Source organism: Stegastes partitus, unplaced genomic scaffold (assembly GCF_000690725.1).
Source record: "Stegastes partitus isolate 25-593 unplaced genomic scaffold, Stegastes_partitus-1.0.2 Scaffold2102, whole genome shotgun sequence".
NCBI classification, from domain to species: Eukaryota; Metazoa; Chordata; class Actinopteri; family Pomacentridae; genus Stegastes; species Stegastes partitus.
Window position 1 is genome coordinate 63,241 of NW_007579833.1, and position 15,011 is coordinate 78,251.

Genomic DNA, 15,011 nt, shown 5'->3' on the forward strand with positions numbered 1-15,011 from the left:
TTGATTGCAACGTTAACTTTGAGTGAGTCAATACAACAACAAATTGTAGTTACTGGATGTAACTCCGGTTTTATGAACATGAAGGAAACAGTAAAGCGGAGTGTTTGTTATGCTTCAATACGATATGATACGAAATGATACGACATGATACAAACCAAAATTAAACAAAATGGCATGAAATTAAACAATATGATACGATATGATATGAACTGAAACAAAACAAAATGGAATGAAATGAAACGATACCAAACTATACGATACGATACAATACAAAATGATACAATATGACACAAACAAAATTTAAACAAAATGAAATGAAATGAAACAATACGATACAAAATGATATAATATGATACAAACAAAACAAAATGGAATGAAATGAAATGATACCAAACTATACGATATGATACGATACAAAATGATACAAACAAAATTTAAACAAAACGGAACAAAATGAAACGACACCAAACGATACGATATGAAACAAAGTTAAATGACACGATGAACCTTTTTCAGTCCCACAGTGTAAACATTTGCCGTGTTGCAGCAGCAAAGGGGACGGTGCAGACATTTGAGAAATGTCAGTGTCAAATGTCAAACCTAAAATCTGCACCAGCACTGGTTCTTCCATATGTGGATATTCAGGTTGTTCATTCCTCTGGATGTGAAAAATAACAACATTGCACATATTGCACAGATTCAGTCACGAGTAGAAATACCGACAGAGAAATGCTAATATCGCACCAACTTTATTTATATTTCACAGATTTGTCTGTAAGTAGAAACGTACTGATATCGCACAGATTCTTGTACATGCAGACAATTGTATTTTGTTTGGCTTTGTGGTAAATTTTGCATTGCTGATGGTGATGCAAGAGAGGAGAAGATTACTGCATGAAAAAAAAATGACGCTTGATGTCCTCTGTGACTTTAATGAGTCAGTGTCAAGTCCTGCACAGTTTGTTTAGAGCTGGTCAGAGGTGCTCGAACTGCAGTGAGAGAGTTTCTACGGCCTTCAAGTTCCTGCAACAGAAAGTTATAGAGAGTTTTTAGTGATTTAATCAATGAGCTTTAAACATGTTATGTTGAGGGTAAAGAGGTGAAATAAGTGTGCTTTAGGTTTCATCCAACCACAGTCTTTTACCAACTTTGCCCAAATGCTGCTAACATAAACAAAAAAATGTTGTAATGATGCTGCTGTCACTATAAGTGGATATTCAACTGAAGGTTACACGTTTTGGGAGAAAAGAGACATTTGTGTGGGCATTACTGACAGCTTCTGTATTTAGGTAATCAGATCACAATTATTTTTTCTTCAAAATGTTTTCGGTGCTGCAGTTTAGTTGAACAAAAACGTAATTTCTTGGAGACGGAGGTTGGCAAAATAACATATTAAAAAAATTGTAAGACATTTTTAAAGATTTTCATCTGTGGTTGGAACCAATAAACCAAACGCCGAAGCAACCCTGTCTGCTCAGAATTGCATTTTCACTAAATTGCATTCTCATTAATGTTTTGAAAGAAATGTAAGACTGTGACTTGGTAAAGAAAAAGCTTACAGTTTAAAGGAGCTACAAACCTCATGTAAAGACGTACAAGGTTGGTTGAAAAAGTCAGCAGCAGGACTTTCACCCAGGAGACCAGGGTTCCTGTCCTGTATTGGGCCATTATTCTTCGACTAGTTTTGATTTTCACTCATTGTTTGATACGGTTTTTTAAAAAAAATCACACTTCTGTTGACATTTTCACTGTGGTAACTACTTGTTAGCTGCTTGGTTAATTGTAGGCACCAAAATTACTCTGTTAGGTTCAGGAGAATTGTGTGATTTGGGTTTAGATGTGACCAGGGTTAGGGTTTTTTTTTTAGGGTTACCAGGGGTATGAGTCCCCCAATGTCTGATATGATTGGCTGGTTGCAAAGTAGCAACAGTAAAGCAATAAAATAAATGTCAAAAAATGTGTTAATCTGAAATATATTTGTGATATGTTGTCAACAAACTAAATACATTACTGAGAAAAATTTAATGGACATATGGGGACGGAATTTTTGTCGGATGTGCTGGTCACGGACAAATTGGGGAACTATGGAGAGACAGATTAACACATTTCTGGTTTTGCTCTTTTCATGGAGCTCCTTTAAATGATTTTTCTTTATGCACACGAACAGCACGGGAGGTGTGATTGTGGAAAAGCCGTCCATTCAGAAGGAGGTCATATTTTATCCTCTTTGTGTAGCACAATTGCGGTACAGACCGAGTTATTATTTTAAGCATTCAGTCGAGCTAAATGTACTATTAAATGCTTTACAGGTGCAGCACCATTATGATCCATGGCCAGGAGCACCCACTCGATGAAAGCTGGAGAGACGCTTTCCAAAATGCCTACATGGAGCTGGGCGGACTGGGAGAAAGAGTGCTCGGTACGTTTGCTGCCACCGGTCTGTTTGGGAATAGGTGGAGAGGAGAGGCAGTTGGACACAGCACTTACTTTTTATACTCTCCTTGGCAAACGGGGTAGTTTACTCAAATGTGCCCATTAAAGAGTAGAATGCTGTCACTGCAACACTGTCACTGAAAAAAAAAAAGAAAAAGAGGGAAGAGTTTGGCACTGCAGTTTTGCACAGAATTGCAGCTGACATGGATCCAAAGCTATAATTACCATTGTTCCAAAACTATTAGAAATATGGGTTTTCCCTTGTGGATTTATCAGCAGACGTTGTAATTTAATTATGGTTAAATTCAGCACATAATGTAATGAAGTAACATGTGCTGTTGTAAAATGCTATAGACATATTTTGGGTAAAAAATAATAATAATTGAAGTTCAACTTTCAGTATCTCTAAAGTGTTCTGCATCCTGACTCTTTAAATGTCATCATTTTGACAACCGAGGGGGAAAAAAAAAAAAAAAAACGTACCTGGCATCTTTTAAAAAGTGCCATAGGTAATAATTATGAGCTATCATCATTTTGTAAGAGTCGGTGTCACAACAGTGGAATGTGGAATGGTGCCGTTTTTGGAGTGAAATCATGTGAATTATTAAGTCTCAGTAATGCCTTGGGTGATGATGATGACGGGTCGGGTGTTTCATGACAAAAAAAAAAAAAAAGGAAAAGCTTTTTCTACTTTTAGACTGAGCCTGAGTTTTTCATCAGACACGTTTTATTTTGTTTTTTTGCTCTGTAGGGATTCAAGAGATACGTATCTGAGAGGATCATGAATTAATAAATGTGACTGATTCGATTTGTAATTCAAACCTGCAACCTGTAAATCTACCTCTCAAATTAAAAGTGATTTGTATGCACGCTGAGAGGTAAAGGATGGTTGCATCCAGAGGGCAATGCCTTTTCTGAAGGTGGCTTTTCAAAAAGCCTTCATGCATCTTTCATATTCATTCCTTTGTAGTGTTTTACTGTAAATAGCGACTTCAGAATCCACGGCGGCGGCAGCAGCAGCAGGAACGTTATTGGGATGTTTTGGACCTCCTCGGGGTCATGAAGAATGTGTCCTCTCTTTCCTGTTCCAGAGAAACTGTCAGTTGATGTCAAAGCAGGAAAACATCAAGAGCTCTTTTTCCAATATCTGCAATATTCTTTGAAATGCCTTTCAGTCAGTTATGAACAATCACCTCAATGATTCCTCTCCTCTCACAGGCTTCTGCCACTTGAATCTGTCTTCATCCCAGTTCCCCCGAGGATTCACCTTCGACGGCGACGACACGAACTTCCCCACCGAGCAGCTCTGCTTCCTGGGCCTCATCTCCATGATTGATCCGCCGCGTGCTGCTGTGCCTGACGCAGTGGGTAAATGCCGCTCTGCTGGCATCAAGGTAATTGGTTCCACAGATTCAACCTTCACTGTAGTTTCCTGAAAAGCCGTTTCCTGGGGCTTCATTTATCGAGCTTTTTTAGAGAGGGGGGATTTGCATGTCCAATGTCTTTTTAAATTGCAAAATTTAATTCCAAATGACAACTGATCACCTCCGAGGGGCCGTGATAGACGATGACCGACGGATAAATGAAGCTGAAAAGCATATTTGGCATAATCGCTCCCAGATAGGAAAAGAAAAGCTGAAATAACGTTAGCATTACCATCAGTTTCAGTGTTTGCTCAGCGCTTTAGCTCAGCTCAACCGGGTCAGACTTTTCATGTAGAAGAAGAACTTTAGTTGGATTATAGTTGTCAGTTGGGAAAATAATTCAGATTTAGTTTTTATTCAGGTTAAATCACAAATTTTAATTTTTGATTTGATAAAAAGGAAAGCATAACAAAGGCATGAACTCAAAATCTTCTGATGGCAAAATTGTAAAAAGGATCCACTTGCAGATTCAGGAGATTCATCGCAAATGTTTATTATATGTTAATCAACCGCAAATACACACAGAGCAGATGTTTTTGTCAGACAAGTAACAAGCAAGGCCGCAGGAAGGTTAAACAACTTCCAGCAGAGACGAAAATGGATAATGAGCGGAATGATGCGTTCTAATTTAGGGGAATGACAACAAATATGGGAAAGAGATTTTACGCATTTAATTTCAGGTACACTAGTTACCCTGCTTCCCTTGAGAAATGGAGTTTTGGAGAGACACGCTGTAATTGGCTTAAAAAAAAACCAAACTAGAGGCAGAAGTTAGTGGAGATGTGTGTTTAAAAGCTGATGGCATGTCTGATAAAATGTTAAAACACTTTCTGAGAGTTTCACTTATATCGGCACTGTTTTGACTGACACACTGGGATATTAACTATGTCTGAAACATTGTGCATTTAAGTTATAGCTGGGGGTTTATTTATGCTGTTCATCAATTCGCTTTGGACCCACAGATTATATTTGTATAATTACATTGCTGACGTGACCCGTGATGCACACAGGAAATTACATTATAGGAAAAAACATATGCTGGTATTGTGTGCTGCTCGGAGTATTTAAAATAGCTCTTTTCTGCAGTATTTATAATAAACAGTCCAACTTAGCGAGGCAAACATGGTCAGAAAAGTTCTGCAGTACGGTCTAAACTCGCCTCATAGCTGTTGCGTGGAGTGTTTTGGTGTATAAAATCTTGTGTGTGTTCTCACAGATGAACTCAGGACGAGACCCAAACTCAAGGCTCTGTTGCTTTCATTATTTTTTACTAGATGTTAAAATTTCAATATGGTGTGCAGCGTAGTGTGCAATCATCTGCTGCTTGATCTTTAATGTGCTTCCATTCAGCTCGTGTGTGTGTTCTGCTGGAGATTATAGTGGTGATGGGGATTTTCAAGAAGGCACTCCATATTGTTGTTATTCTTCATATAAAAAGTTCAGAGGCTGTGCACCAGATAAGAAAAGATAAAATAAGATTAAATAAAAAAGAGCTTTACGGAGATACGGTTGTAAATCTGAACTGTAGGCTCTTTGTTCCTGTATGACTGTCTATATAGTAGAATTATAGACGTGTTTTATTAATTACTACTCATATGCAAACAACCTCCTTAAGCGTATTAGGTTTAGTACTTTATTTTTGAACACACACAAAAAAGATGCATTCAGCAGTTTCTGAGCAGGTTTCTGAGGCTTTGGTGACGGTGTGACCTTGGAGAAATTGAAAATAATAATATCCATTACACAATATGTTCTCTGTGATGAGATGAAAGGCGAGCTTTAACGTGAAGTCAGTTAGCTTTTAGTGAAAGATTACAAAACTAATAACTGATTATTGTAAACGCTAAAGTGCCGATAAGAAGCATTCACCTTCCTAAAAGTTTTTCCCTTTCATTGCTTTTCAAGATGAAATCAACGATATAATTTAGCTTTTTTTGACATGAATGGACAAAAACAACTTTTTCATGTTAAAGCAAAATCAGATTTCTACAAAACAATGTCAAATAATTAAAAATATATGATGTAAAATAAGTGATTGCCTAAGTATTCACCCAGTTGAGTAGATTCATCTTTGGCTGAAGTTATAGTGTTGATTCTGTGTAGATGGGTCTCAATCAGCCTCACACATCTGGACACTGCAATTTTATGCTATTCCCTTTTTTTTTTTTTTTGCAAAAGTACTCAAGAGCTGTCAGGTAACACGGGGATCTTGAGGAAACAGCCCTTTCAAGTCCACCCACAAATTCTCAGTTGGATTGAAGTCTGGGCCACTCCAGAACATTCAGCTTGTTGTCTTTAAACTGTTTCAGTCTTTGACTCTATGTTTTAGGTCATTGTCTTGTTGGAGAACAAACCTCCCAAGTCGCACTTCTCTTGCAGACTGCATCAGGTTGTCCTCCAGGATTTCTCTATACTTTGCTGCCTTTACAAACCTTCCCTGCTGCTGAGAAGCATGCCCACGTCATGATGCTGCCACCACCATGCTTCACAGTGGGGGGGGATGGTGTGTTTGGGATGACGTGCAGCTTTATGTCTGGCAAACATGCCGTCTGGTCTGATGGCTAAAAAGCTCTAGTTTGGTCTCATCAAATCCAAAAACTTTTTTCCAGTTGACTTCAGCCTCCCACATGCCTTCTGGTGAACTCTAGTTGAGATTTATTTAACAGGGTCTTTCTCTTTCCCCTCTAAAGCTTTGACTGGTGAAGAACAGCCTGCAGTTGTTGTTTGCACAATCTCAGCCACTGAAGCTTGTAACTCCATGAGATGAGTCACAGGCGTCCCTCACTAGCCTCCATTCATTAAGTGTTTGAGGACGACCTGCTTTGGACAGATTCACATGTGTGCCATATCCCTTCCATTTCTTAATGATGGATTTAACTGTACTCTGAGGGATATTCAGTAACGTAGATCTCGTATCCATCCGCAGACTTATGCCTTCAATAGCCTTGTCTCATAATTGCTCAGAGTGTTCTTTTGTCTTCATGGTCTAGTTATAGTCTGGAGTACTTATTCACCAGTGAGTAGACCTTCCAGATGCAGGTGTCTTTACACTACAATCACTTGAGACAGTTAGACTGCACTCAGATGATCATCATTTCACTAATTGTGTGACCTCTGGCACCAGCTGGCAGCACCTGTCTCACATTACATGAGTCGCGTTTGAGGCGGTGAATACTTATGCAATCACTTGTTTTACATTTTATATTTATAATATTATAGGCTATTCTCTAGAAATTTGTTTTCATGACATAAAAGAAGTTCTTTTGTAAATTCTTGTGAGAAAAGCCAAAAACAGAATTGACCATGATTCAATGTTGAAAAGCAATAAAAGGAGAAAACATTCAAGGAAATTACACGTGCTGCCCTGAAACTTGTCGTATATTCTCATTATACTCATTGCAGGTGTCAGGATGATTATTTTGGGAAGCAGTGATGGGCGGTTTTGCACGGGTTTGACACAAACCCCCCAAAAAGTCCCACGAGTCGGGTGGGATTGGGTGAGCTTCAGAGGGGTTCAGGCAGGTTGATTTAAAAAACAAGGGACAAACAAAAGTTCTGATGAAGTTATAAATAACTTACAGAAGCATTGCGTGCAATAGGCTGTAATCATTAGTCCGCCTTCCACCTTCCTGTGACTCACTCTGCCTCTCAGATGCACACCGGGGAGTGCACGGCGCCCTGGCTGTCAACCTGCATTACCAAACTGTAAAGGTGCAGACTGTACTATAGATGTTTGCTGTAGCCTAAACTCTGAATGGAGAGCAGAAAAATGCTGCTACTATACATTTAGAGCATCATAATCTGAAGTCGGGTAACTTGAAGTGACCGATATATTGTCGTGTATTGTGAGAAACGGTGCCTGAATAAACTCAGTCTGCTGTATTTACTTTTAGCAACAGCTATAAAAGGACAATTGTTGGAGGGAGAAAGGGGAAGATAACTGGAAAAATTAAATTATAGAGTTAGAAATGTCACAGTTGTGGTTGTTCAATGCATATTTTTATGGAGGGATTGCTCGTATCAGCTTGGTTGGGTGAGGATATTAAAAAAAATCCTCTTTTGTACATCACTACCAGCCAGTACAGTGTCCAAATGCTGCTCTCGTTTTCAGTCGCACACTATTTGTCAATCGGAACTCACCCACCAAGATTTGTCTTTGGGTTTTACTGTCAGATTTTAACCCTTAACCCCTAATAGCACCATTGTCTTCCAGTGTAACTACACAAGCCATTCAGATGACTTATGATTTTGCTGGAGCCCAACACGCTGTGACACACGACACACGGATGAGATACAACAAGGTTTAATGTGAAAAAGCTTTTCTGATTTATGGGAACCTTCTGCCTGCGGTCAGGTGATCATGGTGACTGGGGACCACCCAATCACAGCCAAGGCCATCGCCAAAGGTGTGGGCATCATCTCTGAGGGCAACGAGACGGTGGAGGACATCGCTGAGAGACTGAACATCCCTCTGAGCCAAGTTAACCCCAGGTGTGTGTGTCGGGGGAGGTGTGCGCGCTCAAGCGTCCAAAAGGGATTTTTCGTGTGATGGTGAGAGTGTTTGAGTGTGTCGGCGGTGGCGCTGCACGATGTGTGCATGCGTCTAAAGGGGCAGCTGATGTGTCTAATCAAGAGTTACAAGATGGGTGCTGCTGTCATAAGCTTAGTATGAAGACAATATCTGCCTACACTGTAATTAAAGAAATTCTTTTAAATGCTTAAAAAATCTGACCGCAAGATTGCAAAAAATAAATTAAAAACCGTGAAATACTTTAGAATTCAAAAAATGTGAAAATGGTTTAAATTACAGCAAAAAATTGTGAAATAATGATAGTTTTGCTGATTTAAACAGCAGCAAAACAGTGTAATTGTACGGTTACACATTTAAGTGAGCAAATGACTGTTTATAAGAATACAGATTTTGGGCCCTTTTCCCCGACAGTCAACATGGTAATATATATATTTTTCTGTGATTTTACTATTTATTGTCTATAACTTAACAAAACAGGCAAAATCTTCTTGAAAGCCAGTTTAAAAAACATTTTTCAGTTCTTAATTTACACAGCTTTTCTTTCAAATAATGGCATATATCTATATAAAAACAGTATTTTTGCTAAATACAGTAAAAATAATCTAATTTTACAACCAAATATCAGAAAAGAAGAACATACTATTTATAAAAAAATACAGATTTTTGACATCAACATTATTTACAGTCTGTTTGATTTAAGGTTAATGTGGAAATTAATACTTTATTCTATGTATTTACCAGTTGTTGTCCATAATTTAACAAAACAGAATCTGTAAAATTACGGTAAATTGTTTGAAATTGGGTGTTCAAAGATGCCATTTCTGTAGCAGCACCTCTAAAGACCTTTGATGTTTTCGGGAAAAACTCATTTAGTTCAGATCAAAAAGAAACAAACCTCATGAGTTGTAGAAGAGAGATTCCTGCAGGTCATGTTGTGTAAACAGAGTAGATCGTAAACTCACAATATGGAAAATCAGAACAACATTTAAAAGCAGACACTTGATCGAGAAATACCAGGTGATCAGATTGTTCTGCCTCAAAACAGTCTGGCATATAAATCCCTGTAAATTAACTAATTATCGCTTTTATACTTTGGTTTTTGTGCAAATCAAATAAAAGAAATATAACACATTAATAAACAAGCTTTAGAGACGCTATCAGGGTGATTTTGTTAACGTTGGAGGTATTTCTCAACATGTCAAACTCTTCTAGACATTGAGTTTGACAGAATATGTTTTCTGTTGTTGGATTCGGTAAGAAAACACAAATTTGAAGGGAAAGCCAGAAAATGTCATCGCCTCCTTTCACCGATTCCTTGTGCATGTACATCTGTGTGTTGTTTTCCAGGGACGCCAAGGCCTGCGTGGTGCACGGCTCGGACCTGAAGGACATGAGCGCCGAGTACCTGGACGACCTGCTGAGGAACCACACTGAGATCGTGTTTGCTCGCACCTCTCCTCAGCAGAAGCTCATCATTGTGGAGGGCTGCCAGAGACAGGTCAGAAGCTTGTGTTTGTGTAAATGTGGGCCTTTCTAAGGGCTGAATTGAAGTGTGTGTGTGTGTGTGTGTGTGTGTTTGTGGCTGGATACAAACATTTGCTTGTTTGTGATAAAGTCTGGTTGAATGCTCGAGTGTGTCGAATGTATGGTTGAATACAAGTTGTGTAAATGTGAGTGTTGTGTCTATCCGTGCCATTTAATGCTGAATGCAGCGTCGGTGTGTGTGTGTGTGTGTGTGCTTGTGCGACTCTACCTGAGCTTTTTGTTGGCGCAGATAGCTGAATGGTCGAATCCAGGAGTTTTGCGTGTCCTTCAATACCGGTGTGCATCTGTGTGATATACGATTAACTGCATTTTAAACCCACATATCAGGCTCAACATATGCACTCCTTGAGAAGACGCTCAGTTCTTATGTGCAAGAGGTAGAAATTAAATGTGTGTATGCACCCGCACACGTTCCCATATATTGAGGTCATGCTACAATTCACCCCGACTCACTCACTCTCACTCCGTGCGACTGAATGATTGCAACTCAATTCCATTTTTCATTTAATCTCCCCAGAGCTGCTTTGAAAAGACATTATTAAGACAGAAGGGGAGGGGAAAAAAGAGAGAGGGAAGCGGGAGAGGAGGAGGGAAAAAAAAAAAAAAAAAAAAAGCTTAAATCATGGCACTTATCTTTCTCCTCTTGACACTTTTTGTTCTCCGGTTCTCCGGTCCTTGCGGGTACAAGGGGGCGATCGTGGCAGTGACGGGCGACGGCGTCAATGACTCTCCGGCGCTGAAGAAAGCCGACATCGGCGTTGCCATGGGGATAGCCGGCTCCGATGTGTCCAAGCAGGCGGCTGACATGATCCTGTTGGACGACAACTTTGCCTCCATCGTCACTGGAGTGGAGGAGGGTGAGTGTAGTGAAAATGATGTGATGGTAAAAAAAGGAAACAAAAAGAAGGGAGGGGACAACAGCAACAACAAAAAAAAAGTGTGCCAGTAACAAAGGATTGAAAAAAAACCTATCAGAAAAGCTCTGGAGACGACAAGAATGAACATTTTATGTATAATTCTGGTTGATTTCACACGGTGTTTAACAAAAGCTGTAAGACTCCTCACGAGAATCACACATAAGTCACCAGAATGAGGACGTCAACAAATGACTTATATGAGACCCGGCTTCCTAAAGACTTAAGTTGACTTGAAAGGGGAAAACTGGTATTAGCCAAAAAAGAAAAAAGAAAAAAAGAAAGAGAGATAACACTAAGCGGGCCTGGCACTCAGAGGTCTCTATTAACAGGGCTTTTAAAGGAAAAGTGTTGTGTACTTGTAGCTGTCGGCATTCAGAGACCGACAGACTTCCATTCTGACCTACAATTTGCACATGAAGACTTGAGTTCCTCTGACAGACGTGTTGTTTAACTTGCCTTAAGAGACTGTTATTTAATTTAAGTAGCAAATATGGTTTGAGGAAAAAAAACACGCTTGCAATGTGGATATGCTGATGAAGCTGTCAGAGTCGATGGAAAATGCACTCGACCTTTGATGAACCACGTAAAACACTATATAAAAACAATGTATGTAAACAGTAACCCACGCAGCATCTACGTACACATGCTGATGTTCATGTTATTAATATTAATACATCAGCATGTGCACATTCTCTGCTTACAAGTGTTTTTTTTTCTGTCTTTGATCGCCGCAGGTCGCCTCATCTTCGACAACTTGAAGAAATCCATCGCATACACATTAACCAGCAACATCCCGGAGATCTCGCCCTTCCTCCTCTTCATCATCGCCAGCGTTCCTCTTCCTCTGGGAACCGTCACCATCCTCTGCATTGACCTGGGAACTGACATGGTGAGAAAACAACAAGCCAGCCTTACTTGTTGTTTTTACAGCTCCCAAACACACAACACAATGCTTCCGCTTTATCTATTGTAGAGATCTCACCACGTGCGCAGCTAATTGTTGGTTAATTTTTTTTCTCGTTAAAAAAGGGGGGGCTAATTTTTGGCATGTTGCATAGCTAGAGGCGAGCTAAAGGTGACGTTCAGGAATGTAGTGTTAATTCTCGTGTCAAATACGAGCGCCCAAAGGTAGGAAAGAAAAAAGAAAAAAAAAAAGAACAAATGTTTGGTTTAATTTGTTCCTCCCGTTGGTGGCAGAAAAATTCGCTTTTTGGCTCACTGCCGACGTCCATTTGTTCAAGCAGAACAAAGAGCGGGTGACACTCACATACAGATTTACATTTCACAGCGCTGCCATTTTCAGATGCCAGTCTCTCCTTTGTATTTTCCAGCAGCAACAAAAAGAGTTGCTGGCACGCCGCTTGCCTGAGGGGCGTAATCCATCATTACAAAAGAAAGGAATCACAGGATGAATATATTCAGAAGGACTTGTTCGATTGTGTTCATTACTTTAACTTTAATTTCTTCTGCTTTCTGCCATTAGTGTGAACCTGAAACAGGTTCTCGTACAGCCGGAGAGCCAAAAGCAAAAAGTTCTGCGAGTAATGAGGTGCATGTATTATAATGGTCTCGTAGGTGACTGCAGGTTAAAGATAAAGAGGAGCAGCTTGTTCACCTCGTTAATAAAGCGGCGCCGCTTATTTTAGGTGACATCCAAATTGAACTTCTTTGGTTCCTTAGCAGCAGGACAGATTGTTCCTGTTGACAAATATTTACTTAACTGTCTGAGATTCTGCGTTGGTAGGATTTCTCTTTTAAAGAACGAGATGATTGAAGTATAAAAGCACCTAATTTGTGCACTTGTTTTGCATAAAAAAATTAAAAAAAAAAGCGCCTACCCTTCAAAGTAACACGTCTGCATGTATTTAAGAACCGCTGGTGGAGCGAGCAGCTGGATGTTTGCTTTGAAGAGTAGGACTCCAAAATGAAAAATATCTAAATATTCAGGAACAAAAAAAAAAAAAAAAAAAGTACCAGGGAAGTCTTTATAGTGTAGTACACAAGTGAAAATTACAAATTTCCCCCCTCCCCGTCTCCTGGTGAGGCTGTTAACAGCTTGTTAACAGCTTAGTTCAACTCCTGGCTACAGGCTCGAGGGCTCTGCTGAGATTTAGCAGTGACAACTGGCACTTGGAGTCTGCTGTGATTATTTTTAGCGAGCATGTGGAAAAAGGGATGGCTGCAAAAGATGTTTATCAAAGCAGGATGTGGCACACTTACGGATGCTTCAAGACTGGGATTAAGATACTGAAAACAATCACACTTTCTTTGAGAAGTGCAAGAAAAGAAAAAAAAAAAACACAAAAAAGGCGACCGACCCGAGCCCCACTGTATCCACACCATCATCATTCTGCATTGCTGTGGGTCAGAGGAGCGTAACACCAAAACAAACTGGATTTGTACACCGCAGAGCATGTGCTCAGCTTCACACAGCGCCAAGTCCCCACCTCAAATCCCACATAAGTCCCCGAGATTTCCTTCCCTAAGTCACACATATTGCTCTGTTGCTTACCTGCTAAGACCAGCCAATATAAAATCTTTATTACAGGGACCTTTCTACCCTCCTACTTTATGAATGTCTTGAAATGTGCCATCCCTCTCTCTGCCCTCGTCTGCTTTCCCTCCCCTCTCTTTGTCACTGTCGTTGCGTCTTTTTCTTTCCGTGTTTTTTTTTTCCTTTTACCCTGTCCTTGCCCTTTTTCTGTCTTGTCTCCCTCCGCTCGGCGATTGAACGATGGCGTTTATAGCGATACGTCTCGTCTTCCCTGCCATCCTGCCTTTTGTAGCCATGCCACCAAGACAAATCCCCGCACATTTATTGCACGGGGTGCTGAAAGTGAGCTCATTCCTGTTTCTGCCGCTGCCATTTCCCCTCCAGGTTCCTGCCATCTCATTAGCTTACGAGACGGCGGAAAGCGACATCATGAAGCGACAGCCGAGAAACCCCAAGACGGACAAGCTGGTCAATGAACGCCTCATCAGCATGGCATACGGACAGATAGGTCTGGCCTCTTGTGTCTCATAATCTCCCTCCTCTTAAACTAGTGCTGCCGGAGGAGTTGTAGTGATAATAAACCCACACGAGCACGAGAACATTAAATATTGACATTTATCAGAAATTCCGGCATTCCTCGCCGCCTCAGTAAATGTTTTGCGAGGTGCAGCTGAAGGAAAATAGATCCAGAGGTGAGCGGAGAGTCGCACAGTTTTCCTCTAATTGTCGTGACATTTACAGCAAATTGAGAGCGGAGAGTGCAACTATTTTCTACTTAATCCTGGACATGTTTCAGCGGTCGGAGCCTCACTCGAGCGCATGCTTTTTTATCTCTATATGGTGTGGGAATAGTGAAGAATCAAAGGCTGGCCCCATTTCATAGGCTGTTAAATAGGTCAAACTATGACAGGGGCCTCATTGGGTGACATACAGTTTAAAAACGTGCCCAAAAAACAGCACATCGGCTCCCGTAATTCTTCTGAGATGAGCACTCGCGGGCCGAAACCTCTGCAGGACGCAACAAATCACGTTTACAAAACGCTGCACTGACATTACAGCTCTGAGTGTAAACGTAGGATGAAATCAACAAGCTGCAACGAGAAGTTAAAGCGTCCAGAAAAAAGGCGCGACCAGCCTCTGGTGGTAGAAATAGCAGTGTTAAAATCCTTCCAGCGTAAACTCTGACCCGGCGTAGGGTGTCGCTTTAACAACATAATGAACAGGATGATTAATATCCTTCCCCTATCAGTGCTTGTGGAGGGTTTCGGTACATGTGAACACTTAAGCTCCGGAATAAGACGTCCATCACGCTGAAAACGTTACGCCCACTCTGACAAAACGAATTTGCCAACATGAAATTAAAACTCACTACGGGCTATTATTGCAGTCCTCAGCTGTCTGGAGCTATTTACTTACAAAGAAAGCGACATCGCAGAGGGCAGAGGCAGGAAGATATAATCACCTGTGCTGTTCAAAAAAGAATTAAGTGACAAACAAGTGGACAGCGTTTGGCGAGAGCTGCAAAACGCTCAAAAAAATGCACTTTTGATGGATGCAAGTCGATCAGTTTGTCCATTATTTAGTAGAATCCCTGTTGCTTGTGGGTTTACAATATCTTACAATTGTTGGAAATGGCTTAGTTCTATTTGTAAGAAATATAGAAGCGC

The 15,011-nt window shown here is 40.4% G+C and overlaps 1 protein-coding gene across 1 annotated transcript in view; it reads left to right on the top strand.

The window, feature by feature from the left end:
• Positions 1–15,011, top strand: part of atp1a2a (ATPase Na+/K+ transporting subunit alpha 2a) — a 54,485-nt gene that overhangs the window by 33,162 nt on the left and 6,312 nt on the right. Inside the window, exons 13-19 of the mRNA XM_008303949.1 lie at positions 2,310–2,419; positions 3,652–3,827; positions 8,212–8,348; positions 9,736–9,886; positions 10,622–10,790; positions 11,585–11,739; positions 13,729–13,852. Of these exons, the coding sequence (XP_008302171.1) occupies positions 2,310–2,419; positions 3,652–3,827; positions 8,212–8,348; positions 9,736–9,886; positions 10,622–10,790; positions 11,585–11,739; positions 13,729–13,852 (1,022 nt within the window). The remainder of the gene's footprint in view (positions 1–2,309; positions 2,420–3,651; positions 3,828–8,211; positions 8,349–9,735; positions 9,887–10,621; positions 10,791–11,584; positions 11,740–13,728; positions 13,853–15,011) is intronic.